General features: G+C 41.3%; 3 protein-coding genes and 1 pseudogene across 4 annotated transcripts; 2 read left to right on the forward strand and 2 right to left on the reverse strand.

Moving 5' to 3' along the window:
• Nucleotides 1–371: 371 nt before the first annotated feature.
• Nucleotides 372–5,335, reverse strand: LOC120568222 (glutamate-rich protein 6-like). The gene is made up of 11 exons (XM_039815586.1): nt 5,281–5,335; nt 4,274–4,307; nt 3,390–3,515; nt 3,216–3,308; nt 2,916–3,130; nt 2,712–2,767; nt 2,369–2,547; nt 1,717–1,799; nt 1,418–1,576; nt 981–1,206; nt 372–858 (listed from the first exon to the last, which is right to left on the reverse strand). The coding sequence occupies exons 1-11, from the start codon at nt 5,316–5,318 to the stop codon at nt 694–696; spliced, it is 1,374 nt and encodes a 457-aa protein (XP_039671520.1). The 5' UTR covers nt 5,319–5,335; the 3' UTR covers nt 372–693.
• A 35-nt stretch (nt 5,336–5,370) lies between these two features.
• LOC120568223 (extensin-like) lies at nt 5,371–7,329 on the forward strand. Its single transcript, XM_039815587.1, has 4 exons — nt 5,371–5,778; nt 5,895–6,035; nt 6,172–6,260; nt 6,510–7,329. The coding sequence occupies exons 1-4, from the start codon at nt 5,481–5,483 to the stop codon at nt 7,179–7,181; spliced, it is 1,200 nt and encodes a 399-aa protein (XP_039671521.1). The 5' UTR covers nt 5,371–5,480; the 3' UTR covers nt 7,182–7,329.
• Nucleotides 7,330–7,354: 25 nt separating this feature from the next.
• On the reverse strand, nt 7,355–13,486 carry LOC120568614 (annotated as a pseudogene).
• A 4,644-nt stretch (nt 13,487–18,130) lies between these two features.
• On the forward strand, nt 18,131–22,809 carry LOC120568221 (adhesive plaque matrix protein-like). 2 transcript variants are annotated; one of them, XM_039815585.1, is made up of 4 exons: nt 18,131–18,559; nt 18,681–18,821; nt 21,272–21,360; nt 21,694–22,809. In XM_039815585.1, the coding sequence occupies exons 1-4, from the start codon at nt 18,262–18,264 to the stop codon at nt 22,663–22,665; spliced, it is 1,500 nt and encodes a 499-aa protein (XP_039671519.1). In that variant the 5' UTR covers nt 18,131–18,261; the 3' UTR covers nt 22,666–22,809. The 2 variants fall into 2 exon arrangements, with proteins under 2 accessions (XP_039671519.1, XP_039671518.1); XM_039815584.1 differs by having other exon boundaries at nt 18,136–18,559; nt 21,242–21,360.
• Nucleotides 22,810–23,631: the final 822 nt, after the last annotated feature.

Consider the following 23,631-nt stretch of genomic DNA (forward strand, 5'->3'; position numbering starts at 1 on the left):
AAGACTTGACGGTTTACACTGATTTCATTAGGAGAAACAAATCAGATTAAGTGCTAATACAATGTAAGACTAAAAGTTTGTGACGTCATAGCGCCATACACACTTTGAATTTTGGATATTCCCGACAGTAAAGTCAAATCACTTCTATGAGTTCTAGTAGTAAGTGAAGAAAATTTAGGGGACAAAATTACAGCTTTTATTTGATACTTTTATTTGTTGGCAATATAATCCAGTATGCACAAAAAAACTGATTACCTTTTGAGCTCATTCCCTATGGGTTAAGATTTTATTTTTATTGTTTCTGTGGTCTCAAAATAGCATCCAGGAGTGAAAACGGTGCAGGATTGTGATGTAAATGCCATCATACCTCCTGAAAAGAGCCATTAAGTTGTGTAGAAAAACATTTGCTATAATGCCAATGTTTGTTCCTTTATTTTGTCCCTCTGATTGCCTTTTAGTTACTGTGGTATCCAAATCAAATAAAAAAAAAAAATGACAAAAACAAACATGTACATTTTGAAAAAACTATTTTAACCGCTATTTTGAGTGTGACTTTGTCTTTATGCCATAGCATAGTTGCTGTTATCACGTCACTGTGTACTTTATTACTGGTACATCAAAGACTGAAGACACCTATGGATGAAGGCTCTTTCTTCATCCATAGGATAAACATTTAAGCTAAGTTAAGTCTCATTAGACTGAAAAGCTTGGAGGTGGCAGCCGGGGATGTGAGGGTGTCATCAGGCACTGGTTGAGGTGCCGAAGGGCCGTGTTGATCCTAATCCTGGCTGCCAACACAAACAGCTCCTCCTTTAATACTGATGGCCCTGAACTAGACCCATCTGTTCTACATTCACCCTGGAGGAAAAGAAAAAGGTTTTTTTTTTTCACAAGTGACTGAAACAGTGCTGGAAATGCTGTCAACTGCTAGATGAACATGGACAGAAAACAAAATTGGTTAGACATAAACAATGCTTCACCTGAGCGCAGCAGGTACCCACACTGAGTTTTGCCTGTTGGCCTTTTGCCAGAAAAGAGACAAACACTTGTTCCTTCTCGAGGACTCGGACCCCGACAGTTTTGTTAAGGGACAGGAAGACGGGATGCAGGGGAGTGGGAGTCATGCTCAGTCTGCTCCATCTCCACCGACGAACCCTGGCACCCGCCTCATCCAAACACTGACCGCCTGAACTGTTTAAGGTCAGCCTGCAACATAAACGCACATGCATACATCACACATTATAGGTTATTCTTATTAAACCATACATTAAAGACACCCATTAGTATAGAAACAGGCTATTCATTTGCTTAATTTATATTCACCTAAATATTAAATCATTTATTACCAATTTAATATTAATGATATACATTTTAAATAAAGAAATGATATATATTTATATAAAAACACTTCTGGTACCATATGTTTCCATTGCTGTGATAACACGTCACCCTGCCATCAGACTGGAACATTGCTCTAATTGGTTGATAGGAAGCAATGCAATCATCATACACGATGCAGACCCTACCCTTTTCTTCGGTGACCACGACAACGAGAGCCAAGAGGCCTGAGGGATAGCTGTTACCATGACGATAAGGATAGGAACATCCACTGTATTGCACATACAGTCAAACACACTCTTTGTCTCCATGTCAAAACCCACTGAAAACCGAAACCACTTGATAGAAAGCTACAAACATTTAATTGTGAGTGGATACAAGACCTGAGCAGAGCCATCAGGGAACATTGTAAGAAATGTCATGCCATTGGAGTAATACTTCTTGAGAAATTCTGCCCCATCCTGTGAACATACAAGGTCAAAAGATGTTCATGTTGACCACAAATTCATAACAGAAAGCCTCCATTACAAAATGATGGTGTGGGGAAAAGGTGGGTGCATTTAGCAGGCGCAGAGAGTCTAGCAAAAGAAGCTACTGCATTATTAAGATCAAGTTTTTTTTGGAGCCTGAGCTATAGGGACCAAAAATCAGTAGGATATCTCGGCCTCTGCTGCTCTGATTTTGACCAATCTTTTTTAAAAACTGTCATTTAACTTACGAAAGACAAATTGCTGCAGTAACCCTTAAATAGCCATACATGGTTATAATCATAAATATTTTATCAATAATACATAAAAAATTAATTTAAATAATAAAAACTTAATTTTAAATGTGGGTTAGGGTTTTATGCATTGATCAGACACAGTGTGGCCACATGGGGGCAGTGTTTATATTCACGTGCAAGATAACTAATATACATATTTGTAGACTTCTATGACTTCTGCTCAAAGAAATTATGATTATTTGTTAACACTTCAATTAAGGCAAGGTATAATGGCTTTAATAAAGGAAAACTAATTTGCTGGTATACCTGATAATGACATATGCCAAACTGAAGTGGCTTGTGGTCACAAAAAGGGACTAACACCTGCTCCTCTTGCTCTTTTATTTTCAAGTGCTTCTCAGTTGCGCTACAAGGATACACTGTCCAGCATCCTTGTCCTGGAGCACAAGAGAGCCGGAAGCTGAGGACCTTTGATGTTGGGACAACTAAACAATAGCACAGAACAAACTATCAGTCTCACAGAGCTATTTAAAGTCATAATCTAAATCTCACATAGATACCTTTTGCACATGCTATGCCAGTTAATTTCGGTTTATCATGACCAGATTTAAAGCTGTCAACTTGTATGTTGCCCACTGAGCTTACTCACAGGTTTCTGGTAGTTGGATTGAGACATCCTGGTAGATCCTCAATTCTGATTGTTCTCTTAAAAAAACAACAAAAAAAAAACATACAGATAGCATTGCTCTTGACTTTAATGCTGTAAAGTTTTATGTACATTATCATTTCACTATATTTGTGTTTGTGTGTGTTGGATTAGAAAAAACAAAGACATTAAGATGCTAATTTGTACCCAAGTCCACTCGGTAAATCCAGGATAAACTTGTTGTAATCCTCCATCTCTTTGCCTTGGAAGAGAAGCTCCTTCATCTCTGTGGCTGGCTGGTCTCCTGATGATGTTGTTGGAGTATTAGCCCTCAGGTCACAGCTCCTCTCAACCAAACACCTCCACTTCACCAGCATCTTATACAGCTGCTGCCGCTGGACACAGCAGAAGAGTGACACGGTCTAAGATGGACACAGAAGAGGATGCAAGGAGGTCAGCAAGCATCAGGTACATTTGGGAAATTTGTTTATTGACTTTCTTTCTCACCTCTGGCCCCTGTGCCCATGGAAGATCTAGTGAAGGTTGGGCCTTTAGTCCACAGAATTCACATTTCACTGGGTATTCTGTCAGAGGCTGGGACTTAGTGTTAAATTGGTCTTATCAGTAACATAAAGACATGTTTCTGTATGGGAATTTCCAATTGAAATGTAATCTTTGTACCTCTGGAAGAATGGTTAAGTTTATCCTGTGGTTGTCAGACTCCCGATTGTACCTCAGAACTCCTGCTGCTCTGATACAATAGGTGGGTGGGTCACTGACAGACTGTGGACAGCCCTTTGGTATCCTCTTACCAAACCCAGAGAAAAACACAAATCAAATGAAGTAAAACTATAATAAATTACGCATGTATTGATTAAAAAACAGAGCTGAAAAGGAAAAAACGATTGTGTATTGTCTACTACTTGCGCTGTCTTACGTGGTCATCCAGGACAGATAGTGGCACAGTGAGATCATGCTCTAATGTAGCAGCAGCAGCATCTAATGGTAAACATAAGTTACTGTTGCATCGTTGGATCAAGTCCTACTACTAAGAGTAAACTGAATAAGGTAGGAACCTAAATATTTAAGCTTTATTTTCTAATCATTCATTCATTTATTTATTTTAATTGTGATGGAGCAGACTCACAGGAAGAGCTGGAACTCATCTTTTTGTCTGTCCTTCTGACTGGAGTAAAGTTACTGTGTTATTTCCTCCTGAAGGTGAATATACAGTATAGGCTACAGTAAAATAGATTAGGAAACAATCATATGAAAATCTCAATCTCAAAGATTCTAAACCACATTATATCTCTATTACACACACTTATACATTTAATCAGTTTCATATTTTCCAAAATATGTAATCAATTATCATGTATAAGGAGACAGGCAAAGGTCAGATTGACATAACAAAACAAATATGAGGTAAAGCAATACACGTATTTACGTACACACATGTATTTACTATAGTGGATTTAGATCTTAATTTGAGTGGGATATATTACAATAAAAATAGCACACCTACAAAAACACAAAGTACACACATTGTACAGTAATGCACTCACCTCAATGAGTCCCACTTGCTGTGTTGTCAGTAACCTTGGAGATGAAATAGCAATGTGTAAACATACTAGCATTTTGGCCACTGGCTGACTGGTTTAAATACCCACGAATATTATGAAACACAATTACAATATACTATATAATACTGTCACAGTGCTGACTGTAGTGTCCATCAATGTGGTCTGCAGAAAAGAAGTACACTTTATGTCAAGGCTGTAGGTTACAAAAAAAAGATACAATTTCAAATCTTGTTAGACTGAATCTGGATTTATTTTTGAATCTATCTAAATGAGATCTTTTAATATGTAAATGTAGTCATCCAGTGCTATTTATTTGAGTTTGAATGTTTGACTGGTATTTCTAAATTTAAATGAATAAAAACAGGTTCTGATGCTAAAATCAGACCAGTAATGTTTCAGTCAATATGGAGACAAAAAAAAATGGACAAAACAACCTCACCTCAAGGTCCATTTAGTAGCTGTTCTAGAGCTTCCTCTGCAGATGAAGTTTGCCCAGTTGTCATGGAGCTGTACACGTTCAAATTCCCATTGCTTTCCTGACTAGGCCTAGGCAACTGTTAGCTCAAAAGTTGAGCTTCAGAGTTCATTATTGGTTTACAAAACAATATAATTTCAAGGTCCATTTCGTGCTCGTATTACATTATCTTCACTTTAGGTAAAGACTGATCTTTTAAGCTCTACAAAGTAATCCTTATGTAAATGGTCAAGGAGAACACAGCCATCTTGAAAGTTTATAAGGTTTATAGTTGATGTTTTGTTTAAGGTTTTGTAAAGGACCCCTGTTCAAACCCCTCTTTTACACACTTTTTCATCCACATTTTCATGCAGTTAAACATGCTTTAACGTAATTCTCCCAAAGATGGCAGAGTGGTTGTGCCCCCCCTCAGTTAGGCCTCTCCAGTAGTCTACTTTTACTAGGTATTTATAAGTGAGATAAATCTGGTTCTGAACTGGGAAACAAATTAAATCTTAAAAGACCTGCAGCTCACCCTTTGTACCTTGCTGTCTCTGATAGCACCCTTGACATTATCCAGGTGAAACGAATGTCAGCTGATTAGAGAACCACATCAGTGAGCCCACCTGTAGCCGCTTTTGATTGGTTGTTGAAGCAGCCGCTCGCAGAGAACGTTCCAGTTTCAAAAAGCTGCGGCAAAGCAGAGTCCGTCAGCTCGTCCCATCGCCAGGAGTCATGTGCAACAGAATGAAGTGTGAAGGAACAGGGAAAAGCGCTACTGTTTACTTTGCCGCAGCTGTTATTCTGACGTGTTATTTGGCGCACACGGTAGACTGTAATCGACTGAAGAAAACGGAGTGGCGGAAAGAAGCCGATGCAGCCAGAAGGATAGGTTTCACAGAGGGGCAAATTGTGTTCGGGAGAGTTTTTGAGAAAGGGTCAGGTCTTGGGTCACAAGTCACACACCGGACCAATAAGTTGTCCTCAAACGCATCTGTAGAGGAGGACGCTGCATATCAAGCCGACTCTGCAGGTAACAATCTTAACTTTTAACTGTATTGAAGCTTTCAATTGACTGAATTTGGCTAAGTTTAAGTACTCCGTTTACCACAAATTGCAACGTAAAATAATCACAGCGTCCACTTTCAGGCTGGGTGAAAGGACGAACACCACATGCTAATTCTAGAGAAGCCGCATGGAAGCGCATGTCTCCCTCCTTGCAGTGTGGTTGGGACCAGTTAAAGTTCAGAGCAGTGGGACCAGGAGCATTACGGTTTGCTGTGGAACAAGGTAATTCTAATAATTATCTATCCTATCTAAAACTTACTTAAAACGGTACAATGTAGGTATTCCCACCAGTTATTGCATATTCTCATTGAGATTTCTTTCCCCACGGTAAATGCACCTCCAATACCTCTGTCCCAAGTCCCTTCCACCTGTGGCTACAGCATGCAGAGGAACTCTCTTGCGCTTGTCATGTTGGTTCCCTATGATGGCTGCAACGTGGTTCAAGAGGTAACTGTCTAATGCTAAATGTTGCTGTACTCCAGAATGGAGTTTGACAACCAGTGGCTAATTCTGGCAATGTAAAACTAAGGACTATGGTGTAACAAGGGCGGCAATGGATTTGTTGAAATTTGCAACTAACTTGATAATCACTTAAGTCATTCAAGCAAAAATGCCATTACATGGTTTTAATTGATGACTCAAGCCAACCTGTAGACTTGAGTGTAACTGTGATTCTGATGTTTTCTCCTCCCCAAGGTTGGAAGTTATGTGCTCCTTATGCATTGGCAGGGAAGTCCAGTCTCACTCTGGTGTCCCAAACCTCCAACACCTGCACCAACCACTGTACAATCAGCAGCCACAGATCCTCTTCCTTTCTACCCACTGCAAGGTCTACCATATTTCTTTCCTCCATATCCTATCAATCCCCAATATCCAACTCCTGAGCCAGAGACTACTACACCAATGGCTCTCCCTGAACAACCCCAAGATCCTTTCAATCCAAGATCTTTCAATCCCCAATATCAAATTCCTGAGCCAGGGACGACGACACCACCACCAACTGTCCCTGAACGTCACCGCGTCCACTTTCCCCATTATTTTTACAATCCCCAGTATCCTTTCTATCCCCAACATCCAACTCTTAAACTAGAGACGACAACGACACCACCACCAAAGGCTCGCCCTGAACGACCCCATGTCCCTCGATATCCTTTCCATCCCCAATATCCGACTCGTAACCTAGAGATGACACCACCACCAAAGCCTTGCCCTGAACGACCCCATGTATACTTTCCTCGATATCGTTTCAATCCCCAAAATCCAACTCGTAAACTAGAGATGACGACACCACCAACGTCTCGCCCTAAACGACCCAATGTCCGCTTTGCTCAATATCCTTTGCATCCCCAATATCATTTCAATCCCTGATATCCAACTCCTGAGGCAGAAATGACCCCAACTACATCAAAGAAAATGGCTCAACTTCAGCACGTTCACCTTAAATTTCCTTATATCCTCAGTTCTATCTCCCTTATTCAGGCTACCCTTCTAATAAATGGTTTGAGTAAGTGACTGATCCAGTGTGTGGTTTATTTTTTTTATTTTTTTTGCATTTCCAACCTACTATACCTGCTGTATTTTTGTGCATTGTCCTGTTTTTGCTTAGGCCACTGGATCCAGAAGAGTGACTGACCAAATATTCAAAGAGCATTAAGCTGATGGAATTGTTTAATACATGTAGAAGTAACTATATTACATTCTTGAAACTACTGGACATAAGTGATCTCCTGAATCCTTAAAGGGAAACATGTCTACAGTAAAAAAGATACATTTAATATCCAACAAAGTCAAATGTGAGAGTCCAAAAAAATGGTAGAGTATTGTGATGTAAATGCCATCATACCTCCTGAAAAGGGCCATTAAGTTATGTAATAAAGTTTATGCTAATATTTTATATTGTCCTGACATTTAGTTACTATGGTATCCAAATAAAATAATTATAATGAGACACTTAATTTTTTTTTTTTAACCGCTATTTTGGGAGTGACTTTGGCTTTATGCCATAGCATAGTTGCTGTTATCGCGTCACTGTGTACTTTATTACTGGTACATTGACTGAAAACACCTCTGAATGAAGGCTCTTTCTTCATCCATAGGATAAACACTTAAGTTAAGTCTCATTAGACTGAAAAGCTTGAAGGTGGCAGCCGGGGATGTGAGGGTGTCATCAGGCACTGGTTGAGGTGCCGAAGGGCCTTGTTGATCCTAATCCTGGCTGCCAACACAAACGGCTCCTCCTTTAATACTGATGGCCCTGAACTAGACCCATCTGTTCTACATTCACCCTGGAGGAAAAGAAAAAGGGTTTTTTTTTTTTCACAAGTGACTGAAACAGTGCTGGAAATGCTGTCAACTGCTAGATGAACATGGACAGAAAACAAAGTTGGTTAGAAATAAACAATGCTTCACCTGAGCGCAGCAGGTACCCACACTGAGTTTTGCCTGTTGGCCTTTTGCCAGAAAAGAGACAAACCCTTGTTCCTTCTCGAGGACTCGGACCCCGACAGTTTTGTTAAGGGACAGGAAGACAGGATGCAGGGGAGTGGGAGTCATGCTCAGTCTGCTCCATCTCCACCGACGAACCCTGGCACCCGCCTCATCCAAACACTGACCGCCTGAACTGTTTAAGGTCAGCCTGCAACATAAACGCACATGCATACATCACACATTATAGGTTATTCTTATTAAACCATACATTAAATACAGCCATTAGTATAGAAACAGGCTATTCATTTGCTTAATTTATATTCACCTAAATATTAAATCATTTATTACCAATTTAATATTAATGATATACATTTTAAATAAAGAAATGATATATATTTATATAAAAACACTTCTGGTACCATATGTTTCCATTGCTGTGATAACACGTCGCCCTGCCATCAGACTGGAACATTGCTCTAATTGGTTGATAGGAAGCAATGCAATCATCATACACGATGCAGACCCTACCCTTTTCTTCGGTGACCACGACAACGAGAGCCAAGAGGCCTGAGGGAGAGCTGTTACCATGACGATAAGGATAGGAACATCCACTGTATTGCACATACAGTCAAACATTTAATTGTGAGTGGATACAAGACCTGAGCAGAGCCATCAGGGAACACTGTAAGAGATGTCATGCCATTTGAGAAATTCTGACCCATCCTGTAAGCATATACGATTAAACAAGGTCAAAAGATGTTCATGCGGCCGTTTAACTCAGTTGGTAGAGCGGGTGCACATACACAGAGGTTTATTCCTCGACGTAGAAGGATCAGGGTTCGAATCTGACCTGTGACAGTTTTCCTGCATGTCTCCCCCCCCTCATGTCTCAGCTTTCCTATCCAATAAAGGCAGAAATACCCCCAAAAAATGATGGTCTGGGGAAAAGGTGGGTGCATGTAGCAGGCGCAGAAAGTCTAACAAAAGAAGCTACTGCATTATGGGAATTGTAAGATCAAGGTTTTTTGGAGCCTGAGCTATAGGGACCAAAAATCAGTAGGATATCTCGGCCTCTGCTGCTCTGATTTTGACCAATCTTTTTGAAAATCTGTCATTTAACTTACGAAACAAATTGCTGCAGTAACCCTTAAATAGCCATACATGGTTATAATCATAAATATTTTACCTATTTACAATAACAAAAAGCTTACATTAAGAACAGCTATTGTGTGGTCAGGGTTTTATGCATTGATCAGACACAGTGTGGCCACATGGGGGCAGTGTTTATATTCACGTGCAAAGATAACTAATATACATATTTGTAGACTTCTATGACTTCTGCTCAAAGAAATTATGATTATTTGTGATTATTTTAAGGCAAGGTATAATGGCTTTAATAAAAGGAAAACTAATTTGCTGGTATACCTGATAATGACATATGCCAAACTTTAGTGGCTTGTGGTCACAAAAAGGGACTAACACCTGCTCCTCTTGCTCTTTTATTTTCAAGTGCTTCTCAGTTGCGCTACAAGGATACACTGTCCAGCATCCTTGTCCTGGAGCACAAGAGAGCCGGAAGCTGAGGACCTTTGATGTTGGGACAACTAAACAATAGCACAGAACAAACTATCAGTCTCACAGAGCTATTTAAAGTCATAATCTAAATCTATTTGTGTTTGTGTGTTATAAAAAACAAAGACATTAAGATGCTAATTTGTACCCAAGTCCATTCAGTAAAACCAGGATAAACTTGTAATCCTCCATCTCTTTGCCTTGGAAGAGAAGCTCCTTCATCTCTGTGGCTGGCTGGTCTCCTGATGATGTTGTTGGAGTATTAGCCTTCAGGTCACAGCCCCTCTCAACCAAACACCTCCACTTCACCAGCATCTTATACAGCTGCTGCCGCTGGACACAGCAGAAGAGTGACACGGTCTAAGATGGACACAGAAGAGGATGCAAGGAGGTCAGCATAGCATTAGGTACATTTGGGAAATTTGTTTATTGACTTTCTTTCTCACCTCTGGCCCCTGTGCCCATGGAAGATCTAGTGAAGGTGGAGCCTTTAGTCCACAGTATTCACATTTCACTGGGTATTCTGTCAGAGGCTGGGACTGAGTGTTAAATTGGACTAATCAGTAACATAAAGACATGTTTCTGTATGGGAATTTCCAATAGAAATGTTATCTTTGTACCTCTGGAAGAATGGTTATTAAGTTTATCCTGTGGTTGTCAGACTCCCGATTGTAGCTCAGAACTCCTGCTGCTCTGATACAATAGGTGGGTGGGTCACTGACAGACTGTGGACAGCCCTTTGGTATCCTCTTACCAAACCCAGAGAAAAACACAAATTAAATGAAGTAAAACTATAATAAATTACGCATGTATTGATTAAAAAACAGAGCTGAAAAGGAAAAAACGATTGTGTATTGTCTACTACTTGATCTGTCTTATGTGGTCATCCAGGACAGGTAGTCTAATGCAGTAGCAGCAACAGCAGCAGCAGCAGCAGCATCTAATGGTAAACATAAGTTACTGTTGCATCGTTGGAACAAGTCCTACTACACTGGCGTGAAAAGGTAGGAACCTAAAGATTTTCCTTTGCAGTAAGCTTTATTTTTTAATTGTGACGGAGCAGACTCACAGGAAGAGGTGGACCTCATATTTTTGTCTGTCCTTCTGACTGGAGTAAAGTTACTGTGTTCATTCCTCCTGAAGGTGAATATACAGTATAGGCTACAGTAAAATAGATTAGGAAGCAATCACATGAAAAATATCTCAAAGATTCTAAACCACATTATACAGTGCCTTGCGAAAGTATTCGGCCCCCTTGAACGTTTCGACCTTTTGCCACATTTCAGGCCTCAAACATAAAGATATAAAACTGTAATTTTTTGTGAAGAATCAACAACAAGTGGGTCCCAATTATGAAGTGGAACGAAATTCATTGGCTATTTCAAACATTTTTAACAAATAAAAAACTGAAAAAGTGGGCGTGCAAAATTATTCAGCCCCTTTACTTTCGGTGCAGCAAACTCTCTCCAGAAGTTCAGTGAGGATCTCTGAATGATCCAATGTTGACCTAAATGACTAATGATGATAAATAGAATCCAGCTGTGTGTAATCAAGTCTCCGTATAAATGCACCTGCTCTGTGATAGTCTCAGAGGTCCGTGTAAAGCGCAGAGAGCATCATGAAGAACAAGGAACACACCAGGCAGGTCCGAGATACTGTTGTGGAGAAGTTTAAAGCCGGATTTGGATACAAAAAGATTTCCCAAGCTTTAAACATCCCAAGGAGCACTGTGCGCGATAATATTGAAATGGAAGGAGTATCAGACCACTACAAATTCACGAAGACCCGGCCGTCCCTCTAAACTTTCAGCTCATACAATGAGAAGACTGATCAGAGATGCAGCCAAGAGGCCCATGATCACTCTGGATGAACTGCAGAGATCTACAGCTGAGGTGGGAGACTCTGTCCATAGGACAACAATCAGTCGTATACTGCACAAATCTGGCCTTTATGGAAGAGTGGCAAGAAGAAAGCCATTTCTTAAAGATATCCATAAAAAGTGTCGTTTAAAGTTTGCCAAAAGCCACCTGGGAGACACACCAAACATGTGGAAGAAGGTGCTGTGGTCAGATGAAACCAAAATCGAACTTTTGGCAACAATGCAAAACGTTATGTTTGGCGTAAAAGCAACACAGCTCATCACCCTGAACACACCATCCCCACTGTCCAACATGGTGGTGGCAGCATCATGGTTTGGGCCTGCTTTTCTTCAGCAGGGACAGGGAAGATGGTTAAAATTGATGGGAAGATGGATGGAGCCAAATACAGGACCATTCTGGAAGAAAACCTGATGGAGTCTGCAAAAGACCTGAGACTGGGACGGAGATTTGTCTTCCAACAAGACAATGATCCAAAACATAAAGCAAAATCTACAATGGAATGGTTCACAAATAAACATATCCAGGTGTTAGAATGACCAAGTCAAAGTCCAGACCTGAATCCAATCGAGAATCTGTGGAAAGAACTGAAAACTGCTGTTCACAAACGCTCTCCATCCAACCTCACTGAGCTCGAGCTGTTTTGCAAGGAGGAATGGGCAAAAATGTCAGTCTCTCGATTTGCAAAACTGATAGAGACATACCCCAAGCGACTTACAGCTGTAATCGCAGCAACAGGTGGCGCTACAAAGTATTAACTTAAGGGGGCTGAATAATTTTGCACGCCCAATATTTCAGTTTTTTATTTGTTTAAAAGGTTTGAAATATCCAATAAATTTCGTTCCACTTCATGATTGTGTCCCACTTGTTGTTGATTCTTCACAAAAAATTACAGTTTTATATCTTTATGTTTGAGGCCTGAAATGTGGCAAAAGGTCGAAAAGTTTAAGGGGGCCGAATACTTTCGCAAGGCACTGTATCTCAATAGTTATTTTATTGTAACTCTAGATTCTATGAGTATTCTATGAGGCATAGCCCCCTAAGAGCTATGGCTATTGGATTCATCCCTTCGCGCATGCGCAGTCGTAAAGATTTCTTTTGTGCCCTTTCCCTCAGCAAGGGCCTCTATCACGTCCACAAGTAGTGTATATTACAGGTGCGGAATCGTAGCTATGTTCCCAACATCAGCATTTTTCTTCAGCCAATGATAGTGAAGCAGGTGGCCCGAATCTTTATAGGCTTTGCCTATACTCATAGAATCTGGAGTTACAATAACGTAACTATCATTCTATTTCATATAGCTGAGTCAATGCCACCTGTGACACAGGGTCCACAAGCAGAACATAGACTAATTCCTCTTCTTATTTGCACTGACAAGTCAATGTATTAGATAATATTTTATTTTGATAAAAAAAAACTTGTCATGATTATGAATTGGCCTAATACTGATTGTAAGGCCCGTCATGATTGTGAGGGTGCATTAGTAATGATAAAATTGATTGTAATTGCAGAACACCCGCATTCCTCTCAGCCACCCAGTGAAGGAGGGATGGAGACAGCAGAAAAAAAAAACACGCATCTAACAGTGCATCATTTGTCGTTGAGTGAGGATAGGATCAAGTGGGTCATGGAGGACTCTGACATATCTCGCAGATAGAAACGGATGAACGGACATGGGGATGCTCAGAAAGCCACTGTGCAGATGTCGGCTACCGCCATGCCCCTGAAAAGGGCCGCGGACGCTGCGCTCTTGTAGAATTGTGCCTGGATGCCCCGAGGGGGCTCCGCTCCTTCCATGCTATAGGCCTGGGTGATAGCCTCACACAGCCAGTCAGACAGACGCTGCTTTGAAAGAACTGCGCCTTGGGAGTGTGTGCTTGTGTGGGGAACGACTGAAAAAAAATGTCTGGTTTAAATCGGGCTCGGGCTCGGACACAACGTGCACGGGCTCAGGGAGGGTCGGGCTTGATTTTTTGGGCCTGATCTAAGCTCTAGAGCAGAACTACGATTCCGCACCTGTAATATACAGTATTTGCGGACGTGATAGAGGCCCTTGCTGAGGGAAACGGCACGAAAGAAGTCTTCATGACTGGGCATGCGCGAAGTTAACCCAATAGCAATAGCTCTTAAGGGGCGTAGACAGGGCATGAAATTAACACCCACCACCCGCCAAATGCGGGTGAATTTGGCAATTGCCGGGTAACACTGTCAATCTACCTGCCACTTTGGCGGGTAGCCAATGAGAATTGAGTGATTCAGATGCGTAACTATCGGTAAGAAGGGTACGCGGTTGCTTACGGGCCTGGTCCAATCAGTGGCTCCCTATCGCGCAGCCACTGACCAAGCGGGTCAAATTAATTTCCTTGTTTATGTTATGAAGACGAGACGTGTGTGTGGCTCAAACATCTCACATTACCAACAAAACGTACAGCGAAAGACCGTGCAACACTTTTCAGACCGTCCTGCCAACATGTAGACATTGTAACATCAATGTACGCTGTAACGATTTTTCACTCTTAAGTTTTTGAAAGGTGGGGGCCTTTTCTTTCTTTTTCTGCGTCGCCTGAAAGTTGGTGCGTTTTTTTTTGGGGGGGGGGGGTTTTTTTTTTTTTACCTCGTTTTTACTGCCGCTACACACACACACACACACACAGACACAAACCCACACAATCACACACATACACACACAATCACAAACACAAACAATCACACACTGTGGATGCAGGAAAAAACGCAGATGAGACCTACACGATGACCTAAATTGAGGACAGCTACTTTATTGTAAGTGCAATGATAACTTAAAGTCCAATATGAAACTGTATGAATGTGAGTCCCAGCCCAGGATAGGAAATTAACTAAAAATGTAAAGATCAACAAGCCACTGACAGATATGTTCATATTTGATTCATTCAATAAATTATTATTTTGTGTCTTAAATCTACCAGCCGTTTTCATATTATACCAACATCATCATCCTGAGCCTTTTTGGTAAGGTTCCTAGAAAATCTCAGCCCAGAGTAATAGTACTAATTATTATTCTCCCCAAAACAAGTTTCCTTTTTATTTATTTTTTTATTTTTAAGAACTATACAAAAAAGTTGCAACTTTTTTGCAACAACTCGTGTGTTATGGTCCACATTCACCAGTGTTTTTTTATTGTGGTGCGCGTAGGCTACTCCTGATTTTGTCAGTCCTCATCTCTCATATGCTGTGGCGTAACTAGCCAACACCGGACCCCTATGCAGTATTAAGGCTGGCCCCCCTACTACAGCACGTGCGCAATGTCCATGAGTAGGCTACCATGAATAGGACAGGACAGGATCATAGAGACACAGCAAGTCCTGTTTTTCACCTTTTATGAGGCAAAAAACAGTGGCTGGTAAAAAGTCACAGGTGGAATTAAAAATCCAGCTGCCACAGTGGCTGGTGGTCAAAAAAGTTAACTTCATGCCCTGGGCGTAGCCTATACGAAATAGAACTACACACACATACATTTAATCAGCTTTATATTTTCCAAAATATGTAATCAATTATCATGTATAAGGAGACAGGCAAAGGTCGGGAGAACACAGCCATCTTGTAAGTTTATAAGGTTTATAGTTGATGTTTTTTTTAAGGTTTTGTAAAGGACTGTGCTTTTCCACTCTGTTTCAAACCCCTCTTTTACACACTTTTCCATCCACATTTTCATGCAGTTAAACATGCTTTAATATAAATCTCCCAAAGATGGCAGAGTGGTTGTGCCCCCCTCAGTTAGGCCTCTCCAGTAGGCTACTACGAAGCAAGATTTGGCGTTAACGAGGTAACTTCAGGTTCAACCCAGGGTTTTCTGTATCACGACGGTGGATTTACTATTTACTTGTTACCGGGTTAAATCGCCGTGGTAACTTATGCTGAACACCTAACTAGAGGCCTGTACTACAAATCAAGATCAACATGCCCTGGATTTCTTTCAGTTATCCGGCTTCACTAACCCTAACAACCGTGGTCCAGCATAACCCGTGTCACGACGGTGGTTATCAACTAGTTCAGTCAACCCAGGGTTTCCCAATCCAGCGGCGCGCACATTCACATAAAAGAGGCGGTGTTTGCACAGCACGACCAATCGCAAACATCTACCAGAGCTGCATATTTTACATAAGAAGAGTGAATTGTAATTATACATAAATATGAAGAACACAGACACGGTTTTGCAGGCAAAAAGCAATACAGTCGCTGCTTCCTAAAACAGGAGGAAAGCTGGCAAAAAAAATAGCTGACGCTGTAGATGTGTAAATCACAACACTTATCAATATCACTTCCCCATCAGTCAGGACCTAGATCTGACCATAATTACACTTGTGCACTTTCCATAAACTGCTGTTGCTTTAGCCTATGATTTCAGTTGCAACCCTGGCAGTGGGAAGCGATCGATAGTGAGAGCAAATAAAATATATAAAAACATAATTCAAACTGCTCAAGAAGCCGAGCCGATATGTAATTCTCTCCCATTACAATCTATGTATTTCATAAATATACCCATCAGGGAATGTTGACGGGGTTGTCGGTCTCTAGCTAAATGTTTTAACTTTTATGTGCGCACCCCTTTCTCCCCCTCTCCCTCTCTCTCTCTCTCTCCCTCTCTCTCTCTCTCTCTCTCTCCCTCTCTCTCCCTCTGCGCACCGAGCTCCGCCTGATTTTTTATAAGAACGGTGACGTCGTTATCAATCGAGTATTGATTGGTCAGTAGGCGGTGCTTTTACACCGTCTGATCTCTGATCTCCAACTTAACCTGCTCCCGAGGTTAGGCGTTCAGCATAAGTTACCACGGTGATTGAACCCGATAACAACTAATCCACCTTCGTAGTACAGAAAATCCTGGGTTGAACCTTAAGTTAGCTAGTTAACGCCAAATCTTGCTTCATAGTACAGGCCTCTGGTCGGGAGCAGGTTAAGTTGGAGACCAGAGATCAGACGGTGTAAAAGCACCGCCTACTGACCAATCAATACTCGATTGATAACGACGTCACCGTCTTATAGAAGATCAGGCGGAGCTCGGTGCGGGGGGGTGGGGGATTGGGAGAGAGAGAGAGAGAGAGAGAGAGAGAGAGAGAGAGAGAGAGAGAGAGAGAGAGAGAGAGAGAGAGAGAGAGAGAGAGATCCCTAATGGGTATTTTTACGATATATATAGATTTTAAGAAAGGGAATAATAGGCTATTTGTCGGTTTGTTGAGCGTGTTGCCAATGCTAATAATCGGTTTGAATTTATGTTTTTTTTTTTTTTTTTTTTTTTTCAACAAAACTTCCCCCCCCGGTGGTGTTTGTAATATTTTTTAAAAAAAAAACCGTTTTTTTAAAAAAAAATTTTTTTTTTTTTTTATATTTTTATTATTGTTTTTTTTTTTTTCTTTTTTTTTTTTTCGGTCTTTTTTTTTTTTTTTTTTTTTTTTTTTTTTTTAGAAGCCTACTGTATTGCGTTTTGCCTGCAAAACCGTGTCTGTGTTTTTCATATTTATGTAGAATTATAGTTTGCTCTTCTTATGTAAAATATGCGGCTCTGGTAGAGGTTTGCGATTGGTCGTGCTGTGCAAACACCGCCTCTTTTATGTGGATTGGGAAACCCTGGGTTGACGTCGTGAACCCAGGTTTCTTTCAGTGGTAACTGAAAGAAATCCAGGGCATGTTGGTCTTGATTCGTAGTACAGGCCACAGCTCTACATCCCAGCAGATAATTTGTGACGCATTACGTTTTTTTTTGCAAACGGCAATTTTCTTTACAACATTGGTAGGCCTAATGCGGAGCATATTAGTAAAGCAATAGCAAAGCGTCAGAAGATTGTGACTCGCTCTGAAACGTGCTTTAAACGTTTTTGTAGTGTTCCCTGGACACAAACCAGTAAGAGCCATTAAAAAGGACTGATATTGCAGGTGAATGATGTAAATCCTTTGAAATAAAAGATTATGAATTATAATTCTGATAATGATGGTGCTGCAGCCTCAGAATGGGATTAGTAGGCGTAGCTACTTTTTCGCCCGCAGTATTGCACCTAAATGAAATAGATTAGGTTCAATACAATTTCACCATTAGGCTATACTTATGATTAAATATACACTATATTGGAATATAGGCTACGCATTTACTCTAGCAGCAATTTTCTCCCACGCAAATTCTCGCTCTTTTGCAGCAGCCGCTGTATGTTCAAACTCGCTGTATGTGCGCATGAGTATTTCTATCGTGTTGCACGGCGTGAACCTGAGTTCATTGAACCAACTCATATCAGCTGTTCTGAAACCGAAAACTCAGTTTCCCATCTCAGGGTAAATCAACTCAGGGCCTCTGGTTCTGAACTGGTATATACTGGATAATTAAATCTTAAAAAACCTGCAGCTCACCCTTTGTACCTTGCTGTCTCTGATAGCACCCTTGACATTATCCAGGTGAAACGAATGTCAGCTGATTAGAGAACCACATCAGTGAGCCCACCTGTAGCCGCTTTTGATTGGTTGTTGAAGCAGCCGCTCGCAGAGAACGTTCCAGTTTCAAAAAGCTGCGGCAAAGCAGAGTCCGTCAGCTCGTCCCATCGCCAGGAGTCATGTGCAACAGAATGAAGTGTGAAGGAACAGGGAAAAGCGCTACTGTTTACTTTGCCGCAGCTGTTATTCTGACGTGTTATTTGGCGCACACGGTAGACTGTAATCGACTGAAGAAAACGGAGTGGCGAAAAGAAGCCGATGCAGCCAGAAGGATAGGTTTCACAGAGGGGCAAATTGTGTTCGGGAGAGTTTTTGAGAAAGGGTCAGGTCTTGGGTCACAAGTCACACACCGGACCAATAAGTCTTCCTCAAACGCATCTGTAGAGGAGGACGCTGCATATCAAGCCGACTCCGCAGGTAAAAATCTTAACTTTAACTGTATTAAAGTGTTCAATTTCTAACTGACTGAATTTGGCTAAGTTTAAGTAGCCTACTCCACAAATTGCAACGTAAAAATAATCACAGCGTCCCCTTATAGGCTGGGTGGAAGGAAAAAAACAAAATGCTAATTCTAGAGAAGCCGCATGGAAGCGCATGTCTCCCTCCTTGCAGTGCGGTTGGGACCAGTTAAAGTTCAGAGCAGTGGGACCAGGAGCTTTACAGTTTGCTGTGGAACAAGGTAATTCTAATCATTATCTATCATATCTAAAACCTACTTAAAGGGAAACTTCACCGATTAGCATTAAGCTTTGTATCAGTGGAAACAAAGAATTTCTAATATAGAAAGAAGTTCCACTCCCTCGTTACTTCCGGCTTCTGAACTGGTGGCAGTTCCACCAGAGTTCCATATAGTGGGCGCTCACAGGCCAGTGCAGAATGAATGGGGCTCTATGGAGCTATACCCCTCAAAACCCACTTTTCTCAGGATATAATTTTTTGTCTAGTAATTTGAATGTTGCATTCGAAAAGGGAGGCTAAAAAAATACACACTGTTTATTAGATTTTTTTGTTCTAAAAAGCCTTTTTAAAATGTCAATGACGTCATACACCTATACGGCCAGAGATACTGCTTTACGGCAAGCTCTGAGTCGCTTCCTTTATTCTCTCGAGGCATCGACAACACAGCTAACAGGTTAGGCTCTCCCTGTTAATACATGTGCTAGAAAGAGGTTTGCTGATGTTTTAAAGACCACACCGAAATATTCACTCTGATATTAAGGCTCTGCTTCGGATGCCGTCAAGCGGGATCTCCGATCGTAATCACTCCTTCACTGACCAATCAGCATTCATTAGCAGAATGCTAGCGTGTTATGGGCCACAATGACTCACCCTGTAAGAAAACTAAAGGACATAAGTACTCGTTCATTCAACTTTCGACCTATAACCCATGTTGAACTTGCAAAAACTACAATCAAATCTGAGGTTTCTCAACGACAATCAGGCGAAAGAGACAAATTTAGCCGTCTAGCTCCATAGAGTCTCATTCATTTTGCACTGGACCGTGATCACCCCCAGTGGAACTGCAACCGAAATCCGGTACAATAGGGCTGAATAGGGAGTGGAATGGCTTTCCGTAGACCGGCTTTGGTAGAAACCTGGTAGTATTTTGAATGACCATGCTTCCCTCCCTCATGTCCCCCTGAGAGGGGAGATCTCTGTATTGTGGGTCTGGAAAAAAGCCTAAGATGACGCAAAATGACGATTTTTGCGTCATCTGAGGTTTTTTTGCCCAGAGGCAAAAGACTACAGCCTGTATTAGGAGCCACTTCCCCATAGCCCAAAGGGTGTTGGACTGTCGGCTTTTTCCGGAGATTGCCGAGGAAAAAAACGAGTGTCAGCCATCTTGAATTCTCGCTTAGCTTCTCAGCAGGAGCAGAAACTGTTCATCCCGACGGAAATTTTAGAACAACAATTATGTGCATTCAAACTACCACACACGTGTACCACCGGGATACATTGGAACACATCGGAGAATATGCAGGACACTTTATTACAGACTCAATACTCCACACACTACGCAAGCTTTGCCTGCACTGAGACCAGCGGTGGTGCTCGATTCCTGTGGCCGGTAAAGTGACCTGATCAGCGGGGAGCGTTGAACGAGTGTGCCGGTGGAAAGCTAACGCTAGCCAGCCATCTGTTCACCAATCCTGCTTGCAAGTGTCCGCTCATTAAACAAACTGGACTACATCCAACTTCAATGAAACTCCCAACGTGAGTTCAGAGACTGCTGTGCTGTGTTTTGGTTGTTGTGGAAATATTGCTGTGGACAATCCAGCCTGCTGCTCTGTCACCGGGTAAGACTACTAGTGGAGGTGGGCTGTGTTACCCCGTACTGCCTGTTGCAGAAATGGGGTGATTTGTATCCAACTAACTGCTAACTGCTGGTGGAGTTTGTGACTGTAAAATGCCGACAATTCTAGCTACATCCCACGCAAATGTACGGCTGTGTTTATACTCTATGTTTATACCACAGCCCACCAAGAGCTAATGCTAGTAGCTATGTGTTAGCCTTCTTTTATTACATGGCTTGGTTGAATTCTAATGTAGAATGCGGTCTTTTATTTCTTAACAGACCGTTGCTAAGGATAACACACCATTGCCATGCATAGCAAAGCGTTGCCATGGACACAGTTCTGTTCACTCTGGAGCTATCAATCAATCCGCTGAAAGAAGTCCGGATAATGTATCAGCTGTGGCCAAAAAAAAGCATGTTTTAAATGTGTAACACCACTTGAGCCACGGTGACGTTTTTTCGTGTATATGGTTGAAATGACAATAAAACACACTTGAGTTGATAATCTCTCTGTCTGTCTGTAAAGGGTAGGCGTGGCTTGGGAGTGGCCTCATACAGCAGCAAAGCAAGTGCATTCTGGGATTTGGTGTCTTTCATCCATATGAGCAAAAAACACATTTTCTGGCTTATCTCGGCCTAGAAGGCACAAATTAAAATTTTCTTTTCACATTTCTACTATATTAGTGACCCAATTTAAAGATATATTCAGCTTTCCAGCGGTGAAATTTCCCTTTTTAAAACTGTACAATGTAGGTATTCCCACCAGTTATTGCATATTCTGATTGAGATTTCTTTCCCCACAGTAAATGCACCTCCGATACCTCTGTCCCAAGTCCCTTCCACCTGTGGCTACAGCATGCAGAGGAACTCTCTTGCGCTTGTCATGTTGGTTCCCTATGATGGCTGCAACGTGGTTCAAGAGGTAACTGTCTAATGCTAAATGTTGCTGTACTCCAGAATGGAGTTTGACAACCAGTGGCTAATTCTGGCAATGTAAAACTAAGGACTATGGTGTAACAAGGGCTGCAATGATTTGTTGAAATTTGCAACTAACTTGATAATCACTTAAGTCATTCAAGCAAAAATGCCATTAGATGGTTTCAGTGTTTCAATGTGTTGTCTTTATTGTCTTGTGTTAGAAATGCTGTGTAACTTGATACACCATTTTCTGATTTGATGGACTAAGTAATTGATGACTTAAGCCAACCTGTAGACTTGAGTGTAACTGTTATTCTGATGTTTTCTCCTACCCAAGGTTGGAAGTTATGTGCTCCCTATGCATTGGCAGGGAAATCCAGTCTCACTCTGGTGTCCCAAACCTCCAACACCTGCACCAACCACTGTACAATCAGCAGCCACAGATCCTCTTCCTTTCTACCCACCGCAAGGTCTACCATATTTCTTTCCTCCATATCCTATCAATCTCCAATATCCAACTCCTGAGCCAGAGATGACTACACAAACGGCTCTCCCTGAACAACCCCAATATCCTTTCAGTCCCAGATCTTTCAATCCCCGTTGTCGAAATCCTGAGCCGGAGACGACGACACCACCAAAGGCTCGCCCTGAACGACCCAATGTCCACTTTCCTCGATATCGTTTCAAACCCCAATATCCAATTCTTGAGCCAGCGACGACAACACCACCAACGGCTCTCCCTGAACATCCCCAATATTTTGATCCCCAATATTTCGATCCCCAATATTATTTTGATTCCCAGTATTATTTCGATCCCCAATATCCTGTCGATCCCCAATATCCAACTCCTGAGCCACTAATGACAACACCACCAACGGCTCTCCCTGAACATCCCCAATATTTCGATCCCCAATATTTCGATCCCCAATATTTCAATCCCCAATATTATTTCGATCCCCAATATCCTGTCGATCCCCAATATCCAACTCCTGAGCCACTAACGACAACACCACCAACGGCTCTTCCTGAACATCCCCAATATCCTGTCGATCCCCAATATCCAACTGCTGAGCCACTAACGACAACACCACCAACGGCTCTCCCTGAACATCCACAATATTATTTTGATCCCCAATATTATTTTGATCCCCAATATCCTGTCAATCCCCAATATCCAACTCCTGAGCCAGTAATGACAACCCCAACTACAACAAAGAAAATGGATACATTTCAACATCACCTTAAATTTCCTTATCATCCTCCTTTCTATCCCCCTTACTCAAGCTACCCTTCTAAAAAATGGTTCTAATAAATGGTTTGAGTAAGTGACCCTGTCCAGTTTTTATTTTTAATTTTTTTTTGTTGTACTTGTTAACCCTCAACTACCCCAGAAATTGTCATTTGGTACTGCATGTCTACGTGAGGAACAGATATTAAAAGGCTTTACTCTTGACCAACTGAGCTCTTCCTTTTTTATACAGAAAATTGTACTTACAATGTACTATTTCACTTTCACACATTTCAATATGAAATTGCTCATTGTTGGCCTCTAGTTTTGTCGAATGGGCCTCTTATTGGCATTAACTAACATTTGGTTAGGATAGTGTTGTTCTTGTGTACAAGCTTTACTGAAGGACTGACTGAATTTTTTTCAGTTAGATTTCTCAAATAACTCAGTTTAGCAGACTGGCTATTATAAACTTTACATTGAAACTGGGCCACTTCTATGAAATGGAGAAGCAAATGACCACTGCATTTCCAACATACTGTACCTGCTGTATTGTTTTTGTGCGTTTTCCCCTTTTTGCTTTTGCTTAGGCCACTGGATCCAGAAGAGTTAACTATGACCAAATATTAAATGGCATTAAACTGATGGAATTGTTTGATACATGTAGAAGTAGCTATATTACATTATTGAAACTACTGAACATAAGTGATCTCTTCAATCTTTAAAGGAACATGCCGACTTATTTGGGACTTTAGCTTATTCACTGTATCCCCCAGAGTTAGATAAGTCCATACATACCCTTCTCATCTGTGTTGTAACTCTGTCGGACGGCTCCACCGGTAGCAGCCCAGCACAGAACCTGCAGGTAACTGGTTCCAACAATCCTACTGCTCCAAATAAGTGACAAAATAACGCCAACATGTTCCTATTTACATGTTGTGATTTGTATAGTCAGTGTGTACAAAAAACATGAGACACAGCCATCTTCTAACCCTAAACAAACCGGGAACTATATTCTCAGAAAGGCTTGCTGCAAAGCAAATCACC

Source organism: Perca fluviatilis, chromosome 11 (assembly GCF_010015445.1).
Source record: "Perca fluviatilis chromosome 11, GENO_Pfluv_1.0, whole genome shotgun sequence".
In the NCBI taxonomy this organism is placed as follows: Eukaryota; Metazoa; Chordata; class Actinopteri; order Perciformes; family Percidae; genus Perca; species Perca fluviatilis.